The 23,611-nt window shown below is 35.7% G+C and overlaps 1 protein-coding gene across 6 annotated transcripts in view; it reads left to right on the forward strand.

Moving 5' to 3' along the window:
• The window catches only part of ITFG1 (integrin alpha FG-GAP repeat containing 1), a 276,724-nt gene that overhangs the window by 72,388 nt on the left and 180,725 nt on the right, over window positions 1-23,611 (forward strand). For all 6 annotated transcript variants that reach the window (XM_081507946.1, XM_081507945.1, XM_081507947.1 and 3 more), the window contains 2 exons: window positions 815-876; window positions 11,359-11,440. In XM_081507946.1, coding sequence (XP_081364072.1) covers window positions 815-876; window positions 11,359-11,440 — 144 coding nt within the window. The remainder of the gene's footprint in view (window positions 1-814; window positions 877-11,358; window positions 11,441-23,611) is intronic.

Consider the following 23,611-nt stretch of genomic DNA (forward strand, 5'->3'; position numbering starts at 1 on the left):
TAAAAATTTTTTAAAAGATGCATTTAATTGCTTCATTGTGTAGGATAGCACTGGTCCCTAAAACATATTTTTGTTGTTGCTCATTCTATAATTTTGATCACTTTCAATCTACCAGAAAGAATATCAAGGTGGTCTTTAATTGTCTTGTTTTCTTTGCTTGGGATGATGTATCCATTAGGAAAAATGGGACTAGAATTGAAACTATCAATTATCATTATAGAAAAATATTGCTTTAGCTTAAGAGACCTATCTGAGATTATAATGGTACTTTAAAAAATATTGCTATAATAAAATGAACTAGAATTATGAAAGAAAAAAAGTAAAGAATGCCTTTGAATGACTAATACTAAATGCTCCCTTAAATGCATTGTCTTTAATTTCATTAATACAGGGTCATCTGCTTTATTTTCTTTGATGGATCAAGCACATTAAAATAAGGTTTACATACTTTCCTGGTGTCCAGCAGTTAAGACTCCACAATTTCACTGCAGGGGGCACAGATTCCATCCCTGGTCAGGGAAATAAGATCCTACGTGCCATGTGCTTAGGCTGGGGGAAAAAAAAAAAAAAATACTGATAGCATTCCTTGTTGAACTTGTAAGGAGTCACATGACCCTTCATTGATGTTGCTTAGATCTAGATCTTATAAACTGTCGATAAGCATCATTTGATGTACATAAATATATGTATATATATAAAATTTAAAATATGTTTAAATACAACTGGATTATAACTGTTTTTATGTATTGTATTTCTTCCTGTTTAAATGTACACATCAGTAACAAAGCTTACAATTCTGTTATTTTCCTCCTAGATTTATTCCTCACAACATTGTCTGCTTCTAGTACCTTCCAGTTTGAAATATGGGAAAATTTGGTAAGAAATCTTTTCTTTTAAGCATTTTTAAATGATAGCTTTCAATGAAAAGCACTCAGTTTTAGAAAATAAAATGAAAGTAATCACTTGGTCGATTGATTTCAACAATAAATAGAACAGTTTTAAGAGCTTTTGGTTGCATTGCTGCTTTCAAACTGCTGAATATTGCTGAAGGAAATGATTCATTCAGCATCAATTCCTCTGCAGGTTTTTAAGCATGACTGCCAATTAAACCAATCAGTCTGCCCTAATGCACATGTTAACAGGGACCCTGCTAGGCTGTCAGCTGGTGAGAGAGGTGCCTGTCATTTAATTTGTCAGCATGATGGTTTATTGAAGAAAACCCCTTTTAAAAGATATCTTTCCTCTTTGCCTTCAGGCTTCTATAAAAAAAATTAAGAACAACAGTCACTAAATTTACTGCCGAGTTGACCAGCATTAACGAACCTTTCCTAGTACTTTTTTTAATTACAAGTAGAATATTCCCAGACTGTTGTCATGGTTTTATTTTATTTTTAGCTTGAGGTAGATTATATGAAAGATTAATTAATGCAGAATAGACTACCCCAAATTTTAAAATTCAATTATAGGTACATAATAGAGGATAGGATTTGAGGACAGGCCAAATTGACCAACTGAGTGACATTCATTAAATAATGGTCAAGTATTAAACCTCACTTCTCTCATATGGGAAACAGAAGTAAGAATGTCTGCTTCATAGACTGTGAAGATTAAAACAAAACAATGTGTGTAAAGTACCTGGCACACAGTAGACACTTACCGAATTTTAGTTTGAGATCACTTGATTTCCCAGCTGTTTACTCTAGATTGTCTTTTATTCAATACAAATTAAACCCATTGCATTTTAATTATTTTTGCTAAAATACTCATGAACTATAAACAGATCTTAAAAACTGTAAACCACAAGCCCATGGAAAAAGATTCATTATTAGCCATCTCTTATAGAAGAGTCATAACTCAGATTTCTTCATAGAAAGAAGCTAGGAAGAGGGGAAGAGCTTTGTTTAGACAAGATTAGGGCTTTTGAATATTACTAACTACACCCCAACTAAGCAATCTGATCCTTCTTTCTCTTTTTAATGAGGCAAGGAGAAAGAAGAAAGACTTCTACACTGGAAAGATTTATCTTTGTTTAATGTACATCTTTTTTAAATGTAGTTATATTTGTTTTTCTGATGATAGAAATATGGTTATATTCTTAATGGTTACTGTATATGAAATCTTCCACTAGTAGAAGATATTCATTTTCAGGTGACCTTGAAATCAAGTGAATCTTGAGAAAATCAGTCATTTTGATTGATTATTAGTATCCATTTGGGAGAGAAAAGCCTCATTATTAATAAATATATATTTATAAAATCAGGGACTACTTTTACGTATTTTATTTCCTCTCAGCCTAGGCTGATTTAAAGGTAATAAAATGAAGCAACTTTCATAGGAGAAAAATCTTCATGAAGAGACTAGATTTTGAAGGGGATCCTTTTTCCCTTTGTTATTTTCTTTAAAGAAAATTATAAATTGTGTATTTGCCAATAGAGACTAAGGATTTTTCTTGTGGTAAAATAGCTGGATCCCTAAGGTATTTGTGTTATCAGTAATATAAAACTCATTAGTACAAATTAAGGAGAATGTAGACTCAAAATTAACTAGTTCAGATAAAGTTTAAGTTTTGTAAAATGGGAGAATCATTTTTAATTAGTGATTGCACAAGTTGCAGTAATATTAATTGACCAAAAAGCCCCCAAAACATATAAAGCCATATTAGTTAGTAGAGGAATATGAACTGTAGCAAATCTTTTTAGTCAGCTGTGGTGTGCACAGCCCCATGGTAGATGCTCTGGGAGATCAGAAATCAACAGAAGATGAGGAGGAGTGCTAAGATGTGAGTGTAGGCAACTCTGACTGATGTGATGAGATGTACTAACCCCATGGTACAAGAAGTTAAAAAACAGAGCAGTTGCTTCTATTTGGTAGCAATAACATAGCAGTCATTTGGTACCAATAACCATAATAATTCTTATAGTTATGAACCATAACAAAGTTCATACATAACTCACAATTGCCAAAACATGGGAAAAACCTGAATGTCCATTGACAGATGAATGGTTAAAGAAGATGTGGTATATATATGTATATATATATATATACATATATATATATTATATATATGTGTGTGTATATGTGTGTGTGTGTGTGTATATATATATATATATATATATGATGGAATATTACTCAGACATAAAAAAGAATGAAATAATGCTATTTGCCAGCAACTAGAGATTCCCATACTAAGTGAAGTCAGTCTGATAGACATATATGATATCACTTATATGTGGAATCTAAAATGTGGCACAAATGAACCTACTTATAAAACAGAAATAGACTCACAGATATAGAGATCTGACTTGTGGTCGCTAAAGGGGAGGACTGTGAATTTGGAGTTGTTAAAAGCAAACTATTACATTCAGAGTGGATAAACAACAAGGTCCTACTGTATATAGCACAGGAAACTCTATCTAATCTCCTGGGATAAACCCAAATGTAAAGAATATTAAAAAAAGAATGTATATCTGTGTACAATGGAGTCACTTTGCTATACAGCAGAGATTGGCACAACACTGTAAATCAACTCTACTTTAATAAAGAAAAAAAAGGAAGGAAGAAGAAAAATCATATGACCTAAAAGGGCCAAGACTGAAAATTTCTAACATAAAGGGTGGTGGGTGTTTATTCATGGATCTTGATTTGCCATTCCTCTCTTAACTCTTCCTTTCATGATACTTCTCTGTTCTCTTCCTTGATTTCTAGTCCAACATTTCTAATCATTTCCTTGATATATCTCTTATCTAAAATAATTTTCTTCCTGCCCCCAATTAGACCTTCCTTTGTATTTTCTATTACCTTTGCATTGGTAGGCATTCTGTGTTCTCATATCTATCCCTTGTCTGTCCCCATCATTCCACTCCGTTAGTCATCCATCTGTTTCCCAGGATATAGTAAATTCTACTTATCTCCCCACCTCCAGATTTTCCATCTGATATGCAATATCCAGATTAATTGCAACAATGAAAGCTCTATTTATCTCACTCTCAGTCCTAAAACCTTTAGGACTTAAGCTTCTCAGTAAATTTTTAAAAGATCAAACTACTGAGTTTAGGAGTCAAGGCCTTTGCTGATCTTGTGTAAAGCAATTCTTCTAATCTTCCAATATCTTTTCATATTCTGGCCCAAATCAGCTACTTTCTATTGTATGTCCTCTGTTTCCTGTGCATATCCTTACCCTCCTCTTCCTTTTCTTTCAACCACTAAAATCCTGCTCTTCTGCATTAGCCATTTCAAATACTATGTCTTCCTTAAAGCCTTCCCTGATGATCCTGGGTGGACCAAACAGAAGCAACTGCTCTGTCTTTTAACTCCTTGTACGATGGGGTTAGTACATCTCATCACATCAGTCAGAGTTGCCTACACTCACATCTTAGCACTCCTCCTCGTCTTCAGTTAATTTCTGATCTCCCAGAGCATCTACCATGGGGCTGTGCACACCACAGCTGACTAAAAAGATTTGCTACAGCTCATATTCTTCTACTAACTAATACGGTTTTATATGTTTTGGGGGCTTTTTGGTCAATTAATGTTACTGCAACTTGTCCAATCACTAATTAAAAATGATCCTCCCATTTTACAAAACTTATGACAATTCTTACAAAACTTACAACAATCATTTTATTGTTATGAGAATTGTTATGAACATAGGAGTGCCTGTATCTTTTTGAGTTATAGTTTTGTCTGGTTATATGCCCAGGAGTGGGATTGCTGGATCATATGTAGCTCAGTTTTCTGAGGAACCTCCATACTGTTTTCCAGTGGCTGTACCAACTTACATCCCCACCAACAGTGTAAGTGGGTTCCCTTTTCTCCATGCCCTCTCCAGAATTTTACTGTAGACTGTTTAATGATGGCCCTTCTGATTGGTGTGAGGTGGTCCCTCATCATAGTTTTGGTTTGTATTTCTCTAATAATTAATGATGTTGAGCATCTACTGGCCATAGGCCAGATGATTCTTTATTATCGAGATCTATCCTTTAACTTGTTTAGCAGTATCCCTGGCCTCTGTTCATTTAGATTCTAGAAACCACTTCCCACTTGAAACAGTCAAAATATCTCCATACATTGCCCAATGTCCTCTGGAGAATAAATACACCTCAAGTCAAGAACCATTGCTTTATGTGAATAAAGATGTAGATACAATGATATTCATCATCTGTTGCTTCCTGATCATTTTTAACATTATAAATATGGCAGTTTAAATACTAAATATTAAAACCTGCAGGCCAAAGCATAGGTGGTCATCCATGAAAGGATACTTATTACAACATAGCATCTGTGATTGGAATTCAAGCAGAAAATGTCACCTCTCCTATCAATGGCAGTGTGTTTAGCTGCTTCAGTAATGGGTAGCAGATATAATGGCGTTACTACTAGCATTCCTAGTCAATAATTGTTAATGTTGACTAAGTACATATTTGTGCATATGCTGAACTAGTAAGCACTTTATATGCATTATTTTACTAATCTTCACAAAAACTTTGTAAAAGTTCATTTTAGATAAAAGTAAACAGATGTTTACGTTAAAACTAACTTGCTCAAACCTCAAAACTAGAAACGGTGGAGCTAGAATTTGAACTAGGAAATCTGTCTCGAAAATTTGGGCCTTTAAATCATTGCACAGACATTCCAGAAACCAGTTAGGTGAAAGAAAAGGTAAAGGACATAATGGTGGCATTGAGTTGGCCCAGTTTTGGATTGAAGGACTACAGTGAAGGCCAGTAAGAAGAGCACAATACAGAACAGGACACAGTGTAGTAGATGAGTCTCAAATAGCAGCCCAGGAAAAAGTATTTGCAGCTCAGACACACAGGACTGACATTATAAAAATACCTGGAAAATGTCCCTGATAACTTTACATTTTGCAGAACACTTCCTAATCATTCCATTGATCCTCTCTAGAACCCTGCGAGTACACAGTGCATTATCCCCTTCTGACAGTTGAAGAACCAAGACCTAGAGTAGTAAGTGGCTGTTCCAGAGTGATACAACTTAGTGAAAGGAGGACTAGAACCATGTCATCCAACTGCATGTCTGGTGTTCTTTCTACTGGATTTTCTGCTCCCTCATTTTAAAAGACTATTGGTCACTTTCGTCTTTCCTACATTATATAGGTACAGTGTAGCTTCATCTTTGAAAATAAGTATAGTCATGCATCACTTTATAATATACCATCTGAAAGAGTAGTAGTATAGTGATGATTAAGTTTATTCAATCATTTAATCAAATACTAAGTATGTTCATGACACTGATCTAAATGTAATTTAAGTTCTATAGATCTGTATTGCCAAATGGAATAAAGAATAAGCAATGATAATGATGGAAAAGTAAACTGAGTCAATATCCCCAACCCCCAGTTAATTCATATATATATAATGTATTCTGCATGGTCTCACTGTAACAAGAATATATGATTCTCTTTTTCTAGCAGTGTCTTCTTATACTGAGGTCCATGGTGAATGTGGCATGTTAGACACAGGAGTCTGTCACCTGGGTAGTACTCAATCTTTCTGGATGGAGCTAATCATGATTATACAGGCATTTGTTGTTGTTGTTGTTAAGTCACTAAGTTGTGGCTGACTCTTTGTGACCCCATGGACTGTAGAACACCAGGCTCCTCTCTCCTCCACTAGCTCCCAGAATATGCTCAAATTCATGTCCATTGATTCGGTATGCTATCCAACAATCTCATCCTCTGTTGCCCCCTTCTCCTTTGGCCTTAATCTTTGCCAGCATCAGGGTCCTTTCCAGTGAGTTGCCTCTTCACGTTGGGTGGCCAGAGTATAGGAACTTTAGCATCAGTCCTTCAAGTGAATATTCAGGGTTAATTTCATTTAGGAGTGACTGGTTTGATCTCTGTGCAGTCCGAAGGACTCCCAAGAATTTTCTCCAGCATAGCAATTCAAAAGCATCAATTCTTTGATGCTCAGCCTTCGTTATGATCCAGCTCTCATATCCATACATGACTACTGGAAAAATTGTAGCTTTGACTATTCAGACCTTTGTCAACAAAGTGATGTCTCTGCTTTTTATACACTGTCTACGTTTGTCATAACTTTCCTTCCATGGACCAAGCATCTTTTAATTTCATGTTGCAATCACCATCCACAGTGATTTTGGAGCCACAGAAAATAAAATCTGTCACTGCTTCCACTTTTTATTCTTCTATTTGCCATAAAGTGATAGGACTGTATGGCATGATCTTAGTTTTTTGAATGTTGAGTGTTAAGCCAGCTTCCTCACTCTCTTCTTCCACCCTTATCAAGAGTCTCTTTTTTATCTCTTCGCTTTCTGCCATTAGAGTGGTGTCATCTGCATATCTGAAGTTGTTGATATTTCTCCTGGCAATCTTGATTTCAGATTGTAATTCATCCAGCCCAGCATTTCCCATGATGTACTCTGCATAGAAGTTAAATAAACAAGGTGACAATATACAGCCTTGTCTTACTCCTTTCCAAATTTTGAACGAGTCCATTGTTCCATATCTGGTTCTAACTATTGCTTCTTGACCTGCATACAGGTTTCTCAGGAGGTAGGTAAGGTGGTCTGGTACTCCAGTTTTTAAGAATTTTCCACAGTTTGTTGTGATCCACACAAAGGCTTTCATGTAGTCAATGAAGCAGAAATAGATGTTTTTCTGGAATTCCCTTGCTTTTTCCATGATTCAAGGAATGTTGGTAATTTGATCTCTGGTTCCTTTCCTCTTTGAAACCCAGCTTGTACATCTCGAAACTCTCCGTTCACATACTCTTGAAGCTTAGCTTGAAGGATTTTGAGCATAACTTTGCTAGACATGAAATAGGTGCAGTTGTACAGTAGCTTAAGCATTCTTTGACATTACTTTTTTGGGGGATTGGAATGAAAATTGACTTTTTCCAATCCTGAGGCCACTGCTGAGTTTTCCAAGTTTGCTGACATATTGAGTGCAACACTTTAACAACATCATCTATTAGGGTTTAAATGGCTGGAATTCTATCACCTCCACTAGCTTTGTTCATAGTAATGCTTCCTGAGGCCCACTTGACTTCACCCTCCAGAATATCCAGCTCTAGGTGAGTGACTACATCACTGTAGTTATCCAGGTCGTTAAGACCTGTTTTGTATTATTCTTCTGTGTATTCTTGTCACCTTTTCTTAGTCTCTTCTGCTTCCATTAGGTCCTTGCCATTTCAGTCCTTTATCATGCCCATCCTTGCATGAAATGTTCCCTTGGTGTTTCCAGTTTTCTTGAAGAGAGTGCTAGTCTTTCCCACTGTGTTGTTTTCCTCTATTTCTTTGCATTGTTCACTTAAGAAGGCTTTCTTATCTCTCCTTGCTATTCTCTGGACTTCTGCATTCAGCTGGATATATCTTTCTCTCTCCCTTGCCTTTCACTTCTCTTCTTTCCTCAGCTATTTGTAAAACCTCATCAGGCAACCACTTTGGCTTCTTGCATTTCTTTTTTGGGGGGATGGTTTCAGTCACTGCCTCCTGTACAAACTTACAGGAGTTTATATAAACTTACGTCCATAGTTCTTCAGGCACTCTGTCCACCAAATCTACCATGTATACAAGCATGCTTTATTTTATTGTGTTTCACTTTATTACACTTCACAGATAATACTTTTTTTGTTTTCCATAAATTGAAAATCTGTGGCAGCCCTGTGTCAAGTAAGTATATCAGCACCATTTTTTTCTGACATTTGGTCACTTCATGTCTTCTATGTCACATTTTGGTAATTCTCACAATATTTCAAACTTTTCCCAAAGTATTTAATTTGTATTATTGTTCTTTGATGTTGCTATTACAAAAAGATTACAACTTGCTAAAGGCTTGGGATGATGGTTAGTATTTTTTTTAACAGTAAAGTATTTTTTAATCAAAGTATGTACATTTTTTAGGCATAATGCTATTGCGCACTTAATAGAGTACAGTGTAGTATAACTTTTACATCCACTGGGAAACCAGAATATTCCTGTGCCTTGGTTTATTACAATACTTAGTTTATTACAGTGATCTTAACCAGAATTTGCCTGTATTTCCAAAATATGCCTGCATCTGGAAACATATCTAAATATATTTTATTACGTTTAACAGAACTTAACAGGAGTAATTTATTCACTTGAGCCAGTAGAATAGATTGATATTCAGCTTTATGTTATATGCGGCTGATGTATTTTTAGAATGGTTTTTCCATTCATTCAAGAATAATTGTGTCTTCTTTGTACCTGATGCTGTAATCTTTCTAGAATGCAAATTCATTTGACACTTCATTCACAAATTTGGCAACTTTGATGCATCTTTAGTATAACATCAGGTACTCAGCAAGACTGGAGGGGTATCCTAAGTTTTAAGACACTTACATAAATAAGATTTCCATAGAAAAATCTTCGAAAAATGTATCAGATACTTTAATAATGGTAGGAGAAACATGTTTCTGCATGTGGATGATGGAGAGTTAACATGGCTGGAAAACTGCTTGTCACAAGACAAACATTACTTACTCATGTTCCTCAGGCATTAAGACTTAATGCTTCCTGGGTAGCAGTGCCTGTCTCTGAAAGTGTTGGAGATGATTTCTTCAGAAATAACTTATAGATCTGCAGTATCTTTAAAGGAACAAAAGAGAAAAATGTTTTAAATTTTTTAAATATGTTAAAATATATAGTTTTTATATGAAGCGTGTAAGAATCAGGGTTAGCACATCAAATAGTTAAAAGAGAAATCAGTGGTAAGAGGAGAGCTTTAAAACTAGAGCTGAAAACCCAAACGCAGTGTTTTGGTTTATTTTTCTTATGTTCTAATATAAAATTATAGAAAGGAAAGACAATAATTTAAAGAAATGCATATTATTTTCGTAAGCCAGAGATTCTGTTTTGGTAAGAGTAACTGAAGCAAAAGATCTCTGATGTGTCCTCCTTTTTTGTTTAGCTTAGCCACCTCTGGTTAGGACTCGTCAGCTGTTGTACTCCTTTGCTCCCTTTCTGATAGTGTTGGTGATGAATGAGCCATTAAAGATGAACGTAATTCTCATATCGTTTGAATATCTTTACCTAATTAACCCCAACAGAATCTTCAGTCTTGAAATCTGTAAAACATAGTATATTTCCTACTTACTCATACCACTTATATGTTACCTTCAAAAATTCTCTTTTCTTGACTTTTGTCTTATCTTCCAACTGGACTGTTAGCTCTTCCAGATAGGAACTATTTCGTATACTTCTTTGGGCTTCCCTTGTGGCTCAGCTGGTAAAGAATCCACCTGCAATGCGGGAGACAAGGGTTCGATCCCTGGGTTGGGAAGATCCCCTGGAGAAGGGAAAGACTACCCGCTCCAGTATTCTGGCCTGGAGAATTTCATGGACTGTATAGTCCATGGGGTTGCCAAGAGTCGGACATGACTGAGCAACTTTCACGTATATTCCCAAAACCTTCCATGGTACTTGAAAGTAGAAGACACTCATTCTGTCTGAAATTATGATGATGATTTAGGAAAGAGGGCTTCTCAAGTGGTTAAAGAACCTACCTTCCAATTCAGGAAACATAAGAGATGCCTTTCAGTCTCTGGGTCAGGAATATCCCCTAGAGAAGGAAATGGCAACCCACTCCAGTATCCTTGCTTAGAAAATGCTTTGGACCGAGGAGCTTAGCAGGCTATGGGTCTCAAAGAGTCGGACACGACTAAAGCGACTAAGCACACAGCACACACACATCATACCTGACGGTTCCACAGGAGGCTCAGTGGTAAAGAATTCACATGCCAAGCAGGGGATGCGGGTTCAATCCCTGAGTCAGGAATATCCCCCAGAGAATGAAAAGGCAGCCCACTCCAGTATGCTTGCCTGGGAAATCCCATGGACAGAGGGGCCTGGTGGGCTACAGTCCATAAGGTCGCAAAGAGTCAAACCCGGTTAGTGACAGAGAGTAAAGAGACAGAGAGATCATACCTGAACTGACAGCATGGAAAGCACATCTCCAGATGCGCATCTTCAACTCACAGCAGTTTCTTTCATTTTATGATAAAAATGGAACAGAAAAGTGGGATAATTTTTTGGAGTACGAAAGTCTTAAGTTGTTTATTTCCCTGCTTTCATTAAAATACTTTGTTTCAGAAGACCTACTGTATAGTTTAGGGAACTCTGCTCAATGTTATATGGCAGCCTGGATGGAAGGGGAGTTTGGGAGAGAATGGATGTATATGAATGGCAGTGTCCCTTTGCTGTCTACCTGAAGCTATCACAACATTGTCAATCAGCTATGCTCCAATACAAAATAAAAAGTTTAAAAAATAATAGTAAAATAAAATAGTAAAACTTTAAAATGCTTTGTTTCACACTTGAAAAATGATCTAATCCATAACTTTCTGCCTCTAACAGGATGGAAATTTCTCTCTCAGTACTGTTCTTGAAAAACCTCAAAATATGATGGTGGTGGGACAGTCAGCATTTGCCGACTTTGGTAAGATTGTTTTTGTCTTTGAAAGTCTCCCCATCTCTCTGACCTAGTCATATTAATTCTCTATATCTGAAAATAACTTTAGTGTCTTCAGATCAATTGCAGATATAAAAGATGCCTGTCATAGGATTGGGGCTTTCCAGGTGGCACAGTGGTAAAGAATCTACTTCCTAATTCAGGAGACGGCACGTTCAATCCCTGAGTCGGGAAGATCTCCTGGAGTAGGAAATGGCAACCCACTCCAGTATTCTTGCCTGGAAAATCCCTTAGACAAAGGAGCCTGGCAGGCTACAGTCCCTGGGGTCACAAAGAGTCGGACACAACTTAGCAACTGAGCACACACATACACGCATCATAGTATTATAAGTGACGTATTGTCAAGTCTTTCCTATTGGGTTGGCCAAGTTCCTTTAGTTTTTAAGTAAAAACACATTTCCATTTTTACCAAGAACTTATTGAACAGCACATTCACCTTTTTGTTCCACTACCTTATGCCACTTCTCAAGCAACTTCATAATTCCATTTTCCCAAAATTTTTCTTTTTGAGCAAAAAACTCTTCTAGGTGCCTTTTACAGTCTTCCAGGGAATTGAAATTTTTTCCTTTAAGAGAATTTTGTAAAGACTGAAATAAATGGAAATCCAAGGGTACAGTATCTGGTGAATACAGCAGATGAATCAGAACTTCCCAGCCAAGCTGTAACAGTTTTTGCTGGGTCTTCAAAGAAACATGCAGTCTTGCATTATCCTGATGGAATATGTGTTTTCTGTTGACTAATCTGGATGCTTTTCTTCAAGTGCTGCTGTCAGTTGGTCTAATGGGGAGCAGTACTTGTTGGAATTAATTGTTTGGTTTTCCAGAAGGAACTCATGATAGAAGTCTCCCTTCCAATCCCACCACATACACAGCATCACCTTCTTAGGATGGAGACCAGCCTTTTGTGTGGTTGGTGGTGTTTCCAAATTTCACTTGCCTCATGATCTATTCTGTTCCCTGTTATTGTACACTATCCACTTTTCATTGCCCATCAACAGTTTGTTTTAAAAACAGAATTTTTTGTTATATTTAAGTAGAGAATTGCATGCAGAAATATGGTCAGTGCTTTTTTTTTTTCACTTAGATGGAACTCAAACATGAAAGCAATAACCACAACCAAGCTGGTGCAAATGATTTCCAGTGCTTGATTTGGATCTTTTTTTTTTTTTTGGCCACCTTGTGCAGCATTCGGGATCCTGGTTTCCCAACCAGGGATCAAACTCATGCCCCCCTGCTTTGAAGTATGGAGTCTTAACACTGGACCTCCAGGGAAGTCTTGATTTGGGTCTTTTGAGTATGTCAGTTATCTCCCGTGAGGTATTACACTGATTGTTCTCAGTTAATGTCTCTATTTGACTGCTGTCAGTGTCAACAGGTCTACCAGACCACGGCTCATTGTCCAATCAGAAATCTCCAGCATGAAATTTGCAAACCACTTTTGACATATTCAGTCAGTCACAACACCTCGATACACTGCACAATTTTTTTTTTTTCCTTTTCAGCTCGTTTTTACCTTTCTTGAAATAATAAAGCATGATATACCAAAAATGTTGCTTGTTTTCTTCCATCTTTAATGTTAAAGTAGCTACACAAAAATTCACCAATTCTGATGTTTTTTAAAATGCACACTTATGTGACAACTGTCACAATACAATCTAACAAAATTGTTTCAAATGAAGTTAATGATAACTAAGCACTACTAGAGCCATCTTATGGAAAAAGCTGAAGGACTATTTTGGCCAACCCAATACAATAAAGAACAATTTATGACGTGTGTTTAAATTACAGTTTGAACTTAAGGGACTCCTCTTTGCAGGAATAACCTGCAAAACAAGAATGTCTACTCAAAGTTCTCTAAAGAATGTCAACTAGTAATTATCATAACATTTTTATGTACATCCACATTATAAAACAATGAAAAAAAATTGAAAAAATGAACCTGACCTCCTGAAACTACGTGAATATTAAAAAACATTTGTGATTTACATCTGAATTCCAAAGAAGAGTAATATTTGTTAATAAATGTCTATATTCCATAAGAGTCAACACAATACATCAGGTTTAGAACTTCCAAAACATGTGGCTCTTTCATAATTTGGCAGGGTTATTATCAAAAGGATTTTAGTGTTAGATGAAAAACTGGTCTAGATAGCCACTGCTAAGAATCCACAGCTCACTCCCATCCTATTTTTCCTTCATTCTACAAACACACACCTCAGCCTGTTCCTCAAAATGCACGTGACACCTTCCTACCTACAAAGGCTTCAGTTTCTTCATTTATAAAATGAAAATGATTACAACCACCTCACAAGGCTACTGTGAATAACATAATGTGAGTAAAGCACAGTGTCAGGCCCACAGTAAATACACAGAAAATTATTGTATAATCTGAGTTTTTTTATTGGACACATTTGGTCTTATTGTTGTTGCTTTTTGCTCAACTGACTAAATCAACTCATTGTTTAGTGTCTTATAGATGTGTTCCATGGCAATTAAATCAGGAGGTTTGATAATGTTATTTGATGAAAATTTCAACATGAGTCTTTCTGCTGTACTGTATTTTACTTTTATTACATTGAACATTACTTTGCTTTCGAGCAGATTTCTGGGGCCTGATTTATTATCTTTAATGCAAATAGTCAAGTGATATGATACATGCATTTTTCTTTTAATTTGCTGATGGACTTGATTAACTGGATTAATGACAGGCCTCTCTGAAAGTCTCTCTGGGGAAAAAAGTTCATATGCATTATATAGTTCTCAGAAGACTGATACACATCCCTTAACCTGTGGTTAGGATCCTCCAAATCACAGATATTTTATTTTCTGACTGTATGTTTTGTATGATGAAGTGCTTTGCCTGTAACAAAGTTGTAAGTAGCTTTAAAGTTTTTTTAATTGTACTAATGATAAACATAGACATTTACCTGTTTGTAGTGTTTCAATGTGAAGAATATAGGATACAGTTAGCTAAATATAACTTTCTTCTCTGTTTTCCATAACTTTATGTAGTATATCAGTAAACTTTTAAATATACCAGTAAATTTTAAATAAATAGCCCACAGTATCTGTTTAAAACTTGAAATAGCTTTAGCTGGGTATTATCAAAATCAAGACTACGTATGACTCCAAACAGATGGCATTGAATAAGATTATGAATATTAACATATAAAGCACATGCTTAAATAAATAATATAGCTCACAGGGAGAATCCTATACCAAAAGGAGTTTTTAAATGGCTCCCAGCTCCCTTAAGTTGTCTAGGAACACGAGGGAAGTTTTTTGGGTATTTTTTTTAACCTATGGTGAAGTTTTTAGCTTCCAATATAAAATACTTTTTGAAAGATACCAAAAAACCTACTCTAAATTTAGGCTGTGCTGGTATAGTAAAAGGGAGGGAGAGACGGTGGTTTGAAATCAAACAAATCAGGAATTTTTTCAAATAAAACAAGTAAATAGTTATTCATACTTATGATAACATCATCTTTTCCCTTTGTAAGACAAAGAAATACTTTCCCAGAAATTAAATAAAACTATGAAATTTTACACAGGCAATAAAAATAATTATCAAATTCTTTTAGGAGGAAAGAGCAGAAAAGTATGTTGTGCAATATGATTATCTTAAAAAAATCAAACTAAGGACTTCCTTGGTGGTCCAGTGGCTAAGACTCTGGGCTCCCAATGCAAGGGGCCTGGGTTTGATCCCTGGTTTGGGAGCTAGATCCCATATGCCACAATTAAAAGATCCTCCATGCCATAATTAAGACCCTGTGCAGCCAAAGAAATCATAAATATTTTTTAGAAAAAATAATCAGAATAGTATGGAATATATCAAAATAATAATAATGGTTGTGTTAAAAGTAGGATAATAGGTTATCTTATTACCTGTTTTCCAAATTTTCTGTTGTGTGGTTAGATTAATTTAATAATGAAAAAGTAAATTATGGAAAGATAATAGTCAACTATACCAAGAAAGAAACCAAGGTATGTACTTAAAGTGTTTAGATTTTGTTACCATACTTCCTCTAACTTCATATATAATTGACTCTATCCTCTTAGTTGCATGAACAACTCCTTCAGAGAAGGTTATGTACTTTCTTGCAGTCTTTAACTCCTACAGCTTTGTAAGTATAGTGTCCCTAACTATCCATAGGGAATTGGTTCTAAGACCACCTCACCACCGCCAGTTCCCCACAACTACTGCCAGATAGCCAAATCCAAAGATATTCAAGTCCCTTATACTGTAGAAAATTACATACATAGTACAATCAGACCTCCATTACTGTGGCTTCTGCAGTTGGTTGAATGGATGTAGAACCCATGGATTTGTACAGCCAGCTGTACCTTTTTAAATAAACTTCAGAAAATAAAGTTAAAATCTTCTGCTGTGATGAGATATACAGAAGGAAATGCTTCTAGGACATGGAATAGGAATTCAGGGGAGGATCATTAGGATCTCTGAGATACCTGAGATTATCATATCAAAAGAGAGGTAGATTTAAACAGTTTTAAAATACTGGACTTTCTTGGGATGAAAACCAGTCAAGAGACAGGTTGGGGATGAGATGTTACAAGTGTGAGCTAACTGCATCAGTGATTGGAGGGACAGATGTGAGAAACTTTACAAAGAAAGAATCGGTAAACGTAGAGATTGGTTTGACACTAGAAGGAGTAAAAAAAAAAAAGTATTGCCTCTGAATGACTAAAAGAATCATTATATTCTCTACTGTTTTTCACAGAGACAGGTAAACAGGAGAGTAAACTAGCTATTAAGGTACTTTAAAGTCATTACTTTAATAATGCTAGTAAGACAGCAAAGCTGAAAGAAACATTTATGAAACATAAGTTCAGTAATACAAGCAAAGTAAGTTTGAAAATCCTCCAAGACTTGAATGAGCCCTCCAAGAAAGAGAGTATGAATAGAGTTTGACAAGAATAAGGAGGAAGTAAAAGGATCACTAAAAGGTGGTCAAAAAGTTTTAATGATATTTAAAATGTGATGCCCAAAAGGTGCCATTTATAGAGCTCTTTAGCAGTTCTTGAGTCATAAAAATCAGCCAATAAATAGTTGCTGCTGCTGGTTACTAGCTGGGCCCTGGCCTCATGCTTGGGATATCTGCAATCCATAAATGCCTCTACTAATAGTTAATCAGTCATCTTCTAGAAAACATGTTTTGTGTCAAACTATTATATCACTCTTTTAAACTATATGTTAAAGTTAAATGTTTTTCTAGTACACTCAGAATATCAAAGTCTAGAATTTCAACAGATAAGGTAATAGTTCTTTATTAAACTATATAGGACAAAAAAGTCAAGAAAAATAAAGGTTATTTTTTCTATCAAAAAATTACATACAACCAGATTTAGAGAAAACATTAATTTTGTATGCAGTGCCAAATGTAATAGAAATCAATGAAAAGCTATAAAACTGAAGGGGGAACAGAAACTTTAACAGAATGTCAGAATTCCCTATAGATTGAATCATATTTTAAATTTCACAATATACATGGATTTATATATCCAAATCTTAACTCTTCTGTACTGGATTATCATAAAGGGATCACATTTTATTCTTCAAGTGAGGGAAGAATACTGGCATGTTGACAAAGCCTGGGAATTATCAATCAGGCCTAAATAATCCTAAAAATAATAGAGAAGTTAATGGAAACAGAAAAATTTGTCATCTATGAAAGTAACTAACATATTGGAAAGTATTGAACCCCTTAAATTGTGTCATGTATGATTGAAACCAAATCTTATTCAATTGAGTATCCCAGTTGCTTAATACAGTAAATAATAAACAACATATACTAAAGTAAGTGAGAAAGGGAGCAAAACTCCACAATCAGATTATTTTATCTCAGATTATTTTATCAAGTTTTTATGCTGCTTGATAAAAATTCAGAGTTTAATTCCAAATTAACCATAAAGCGTTAGTCGCTTATTCGTGTCCAACTCTGAACCTGTGGGCTGTGGCCCACCAGGCTCCTCTGTCCATGGAATTCTCCAGGCAAGTATATAGAGTGGGTAGCCATTCCCATCTCCAGGGGATCTTCCCGACCTAGGAATTGAACCCAGTTCTCCCACACTACGGACAGATTCTTCATGGTCTGAGCCACCAGGGAAGCCTACATATTTTATTATTTTTGATGTGATGGTAGATGAGATTGTTTCTTTAATTTCTCTTTCTTTCGTTGTTAGTGTATAGAAATGGAAAAGATTTCAATATATTAATTTTGTATTCAGCAACTTTACCAAATTCTTTCATGAGCTGTAATAGTTTTCTGGTAGCATCTTTAGGATTTTTAGGATTTTCTATGTATAGTAGCATGTCATCTGCATACTGACAGTTTTACTTCTTCTTTTCCAATTTGGAATCCTTTAGTTTCTTTCTCTGATGACCATGGATTTGCCATGCCTTCTGAATCTACATTGAATAATAGTAATGAGAGTGAACATTCTTGCCCTGTTTCTGATCAGAGAGGAAGTACTTTCTGTTTTTCACCAATGAGTGTAATGTTTGCTGGGTTTGTTGTGTATGGCCTTTATTATGTTGAGGTAGGCTCCCTCTGTGCCCACTTTCTGGAGAGTTTTTATCATAAATAAGTGTTGAATTTTGTTGAAAGCTTTTTCTGTATCTATTGAGATAATCATATAGTTTTTATTCTTCATTTGTTAATATGATGTATAACATTGATTTGCAGATATTAAAGATTCCTTGTATCCCTGGGATCTCATTTGATCATGGTGTATGATCTTTTTAATGTATTCTTAGATTCAGATCACTGGTGTTCTGTTGAGAATTTTTACATCTATGTCATTAGTGATACTGGCCTGCAATTTCCCTTTTTTGTAGTATCTTTGTCTGGTTTTCGTATCAGGCTAATGTTAATCTCATAGAATGAGTTTGGGGGTGTTCCTTCCTCTGTAATTTTTTGGAAATAGTTAGAGAAGGATAGGTGTTAATTCTTCTGAAAATCTTTGATAAAATTCACCTGTGAAGCCTTCTGCTCCTGGACTTTTGCTTGTTGGGAGTTTTATAATCATAGTTTCAGTTTCAGTACTTGTGATTGTTCTGTTCATATTTTCTATAACTTCCTGGTTAAATCTGGAGAGATTGTACCCTTCTAAGAATTTGTCCATTTCTTCCAGGTTATCCGTTTTATTGGCATCTAGTTGCTTGTAGTAGTCTCTTATGATCCTTTGCATATTTTTGTTGTCCATGTTAACTTCTTTTTCTTTCTGATTTTATTGATTTGAGCCCTCTCCCTGTTTTTCTTGATGAGCCTGGCTAAAGGTCTATCAATTTTATCTTCTCAAAGAGCCAGCTTTTAGTTTCATTGATCTTTTCTGTTGTTTTCTTGGTCTTTGTGCCTGCCTTTTATTTCTGCTCTGATCTTTATTGTTTTCTAACTACTAACAGTGGGTTTTGTTTCTTCTCTCTCTAGTTGCTTTAGGTGTAAGGTTAGGTTCTTTATTTGAGATTTTTCTTGGTGTAAAATTGTATTTATTCTTGGTGTAAAATTGTATTTACATAAACTTCCCTTTTAGAATTGCTTTTGCTGCATCCCATAGGTTTTAGATCATTGTGTTTTCATTGTCATTTGTTTCTTTCCCCATTGTCATTTGTCTAGGTGTTTTTTAATTTCCTATTTGATTTCTTCAGTGATCCATTGTTTGTTTAATAACTTACTGTTTAGCCTCCTTGTGTTTCTTCTTTTTTACAGTTTTTTTTTTCCAGTAATTGATTTCTAATCCAATAGCGCTGTTGTCAGAAGGGATGCTTGATATGATTTCAGTTTTCTTAAATTTACTGTGAAGTGTATTCTGCTTTCGGATGGAATGTCCTACAATTATTAAGTCTATCTGATCTAATGTGTCAATTAAATCTTGTGTTTCCTTATTCATTTTCTGTCTGGATGATCTGTCCATTGGTATAAGCAGGTGTTAAAGTGCCCCACTCATAATCTGTTAAAAATCTATTTTAAAAATCAAATGCCGTCAAAGAAACGGATGATTTTATTACAAAAGAGGTTGTATAGGGTAAAGTTCTAGGTATTGTGCTTTCTGGGCTTGGTTTCATTTTTTGAGTTATTTAAGACGACCCTTCATTCCGAAGACTTAATAATGAACTTTTGGTTTTTGTTTTCTATGGTTGAAAATTGGCTGCTCTTTTGTGAAGTAGCCTTATTTATTTTTTCACTAAAAGGGACCCTAAATTCCAGCTGACATTTATCAATAAAAGAAGTTTCAGATTTTCCCTCTTAAATATACTATAGCACCTTCATCACCAGTCAGAAATTATCAGGTAGATATAAATACAATATACTTCAATATATGGAATATAGATAACTAGATGTAAGTGCTAGATTCAAGGAATTTGAAATATAATTCATAAAATACCTTGACTTTTATGGTACAGACATATCAGCTCAGTCAAATAGTTGATTCTATTCTTTAAAACAGTGGAGGGATCAGTTTTTTTCCTGTTTTGTACTAGATGATGTACAAGATGTTAACCAATTCAAAAAGACCTTTTTTTTGAGTGCCTAATAGTCTTTAGACTATTCTAGATGCTTGGCATGTAGCCATGAATGAAGCATATAAAAAACTTGTTTTTGTGAAGTTTAAACTCTGTTGAAGAAGGAAAAACAGTAAGAAGTTAGTATTTTTATAAAGTGTTAAAAGAGTTTTGAACAGATAAAAGTCGTGTAAGAGAAACTTGAGAAGGCCTATTTTCTGTAGCTGATTGGAGGTCATATTTGACCTTGAAATTGATTGAAGTCACAGGAAATCTTGGAAGAATGTTACAGAGGTAACACCTAAATATTTGTTCAAGATACAAAAAGAAGAAGGGCACTTGGCCAGGTCTTTAGGGAATTGAGAACCAAGGTAAGAAGTTTGGGTTTTATTCTAGATATAATTGGGAGCTTCAAGGGAACTTAATAGGACATATGATTAATCAAGCAGTATTTTGGACATAAGTTTGCAATGTCATTAGGCACTAGAATGTTATACATGTGGGAGATACAAGCTCTGAAGAGACACAGAGTTGGATGTCAGTATGTCCTTGTTTAAATACCTTTTAGAAGGTGGATAATGGATAAATAAAGGAGTACCTTCCCAGAGTATCCCACCTTTCTTCCTTAAACTAGAACTGTAACTTATTCCAGCCACAGTGAGTGGCTTCTTTGATGTTCTTCAAACAGGCCAGGCATAGTTTCCCCCATAGGGCTTTTTCCTTTGCATGGAATGCTCTTTCCCCGGATATTCCTCATGATTCAACTCCCTTACCACCTTCTACTCCCACTTAAATGTCACCTTCTCCAGACCTTCCCTGACCACTCTATTTAAATTTGTAACCCCTGCCCTGACACTCCTGACCCCTTTCCCTCTTAACTTTTTCCATTGCATTTATCACTATCTGACATATCACGGATCTGACATCACATCTGCTTTTACTTATGTACTCCATTGGTGTGTTTTGTTCACTGTTATACCTCTTGCCCTGGAACAGTTCTAGTCACATTGTAAACACTGGATGAATAATTTTGAGCATGTAACTTAATTTTTAAAATATCTGAATTTATTTCACCATTTGGTTTTTAATCAGTCAGTACAGTTCAGTCACTCAGTCAGTACAGTTCAGTCACTCAGTCATGTCCGACTCTTTGCGACCCCATGAACCGCAGCACGCCAGGCCTCCCTGTCCATCACCAACTCCCGGAGTCCACCCAAACCCATGTCCATTGAGTCGGTGATGCCATCCAGCCGTCTCATCCTCTGTCGTCCCCTTCTCCTCCTGCCCTTGATCTTTCCCAGCATCAGGGTCTTTTCAAATGAGTCAGCTCTTCGCATGAGGTGGCCAAACTATTGGAGTTTCAGCTTCAACATCAGTCCTTCCAATGAACACCCAGGACTGATCTCCTTTAGGATGGACTGGTGGGATCTCCTTGCAGTCCAAGGGACTGTCAAGAGTCTTCTCTAACACCACAGTTCAAAAGCATCAATTCTTCTGTGCTCAGCTTTCTTTATAGTCCAACTCTCACATCCATACATGACTACTGGAAAAACCATAGCCTTGACTAGATGGACCTTTGTTGGCAAAGTAATGTCTCTGCTTTTGAATATGCTATCTAGGTTGATCATAACTTTCCTTCCAAGGAGTAAGCGTCTTTTAATTTCATGGCTGCAGTCACCATCTGCAGTGATTTTGGAGCCCAGAAAAATAAAGTCAGCCACTGTTTCCACTGTTTCCCTATCTATTTGCCATGAAGTGATGGGACCGGATGCCATGATCTTAGTTTTCTGAATGTTGAGCTTTAAGCCAACATTTTCACTCTCCTGTTTCACTTTCATCAAGAGGCTCTTTAGTTCTTCTTCACTTTCTGCCATAAGGGTGGTGTCATCTGCATATGTAAGGTTTTTAATAATTGATCCCAAATTTAAGACTTGTCTTAAATATCTTCAGCCATAATCCTAAGCCCAGACTTCTTAGTGTCATTCACATGATGAGGACAGATCTAACATTACTTTTGCTCATTGTGATTAAAGTTAAGTGATTGAATTAAAAATTGTCCTAAATCTCTAAAATAGATGGATGTTGATTTCAGTAGGAGACATCCTAGGTCCTTGTAAATTTTAATTCTTAGTCTTTATATTTCCATTTTTCTAATTCCTGAATTCTGACAACATACACTACCTGTACTGTTTATATTATTTAACATTTAAAGAGACCATTTTATTTGCACAGTTTCTGAATATTACATTGAATCTTCATAGTGTTAATTTGTTCTGAAATGATCAGAGTAAAAGCAACCAATTTAAGTAGTTCTCTCTCTAACCTGACAGCATGACCTACCCCTGTTTCACCAAAGAAAGACAATACTAGTGTATATTTTTGATAAATCTGAAATATTTTCTATGCACACGTTGCCATAAGACATGGGAAGTAAATAGGCATTCTCAGAATACTCTTCTAATGTGCATCTACTTCATTAGTATTTCCTTTTCATTCCATGTCACTGTGGCTATTGCATTGCAATGGTTGCCATAGCAAAATTGATTAGTCCCTGAGTTTTATTTCTAGCAAAGACTATAAGACATCTATCATTGTGAGTCACAGATGCCAGATGTGATTTTGATAAATATTTTGAATGCTTTTTGATTGGAAATGGTAGTTTATATACAAATTGTAAAATTACTACTTCTGAGTCTTGATTTTATACATACTCAGTATTCAAAGCAGACTAAGCTGTACTCCTTTTATTTAAGATTACAAATATGAGGAAAAACTAGGACCCTGAGTCCATGAAGTTTTTTCTGTTTAAGTTTTATATGATAGATTGTTGCTTTTCTAGGTAAGGGGGTTTGGGGTTTGTTTTTTTTTTCTTTTTTTTGGTACAGCTATCTTTCTGACTTACTAAATTCTCAAAGTTATACTGTTCTTTTAATTTTTCAAAGGTGCATGGTATTATGAGTATATAATTATTTCCTTTTTTTTTTTTTAATTTATTTTTAGCTGCACTAGGTCTTTGTTTCTGCTCAGGCTTTCTCTAGCTGTGATTCACAGACTTCTTATTGCAATGGCTTCTCTTGTAAAGCACAGGCTCCATAGTTGTGGGGTGCAGCTTAGTGGCCTTGTGGCATGTGGGATCTTCCTGGACCAGGGATAGTGTCCCCTGCTGTGGCAGGCAGATTCTTAACCACTGGACCACCAGGGAAGCCCTAATTATTTCTTTGAAAATTAAATGTAAAGCACTTAAGGAGTCCATAGGATAGTAGTAAATTTTACATTATCACATTACTGTTTTGTAATTTAGCAGGTTTTTTTTTTAAATAAATTTATTTATTTTAGTTGGGGGCTAATTACTTTACAAAATTGTAGTGGTTTTTGCCATACATTGACATGAATCATGGGTTTACAGCCATGGGTTTACATGTGTTCCCCATCCTGAACCCCCCTCCCACCTCCCTCCCCATCCCATCCCTCTGGGTCATCCCATTGCCCCAGCCCTGAACATTTGTCTCATGCATCGAACCTGGTATGGTGTTCTGTTTCACATATGATAATATACATGTTTCAATGCTATTCTCCCAGAACGTCCTGCCCTCACCTTCTCCCTCAGAGTCCATAAGA

The sequence above is a fragment of the Giraffa tippelskirchi genome, chromosome 7 (genome assembly GCF_054371585.1).
Source record: "Giraffa tippelskirchi isolate mGirTip1 chromosome 7, T2T-mGirTip1v1.2.pri, whole genome shotgun sequence".
Lineage (NCBI taxonomy): Eukaryota > Metazoa > Chordata > Mammalia > Artiodactyla > Giraffidae > Giraffa > Giraffa tippelskirchi.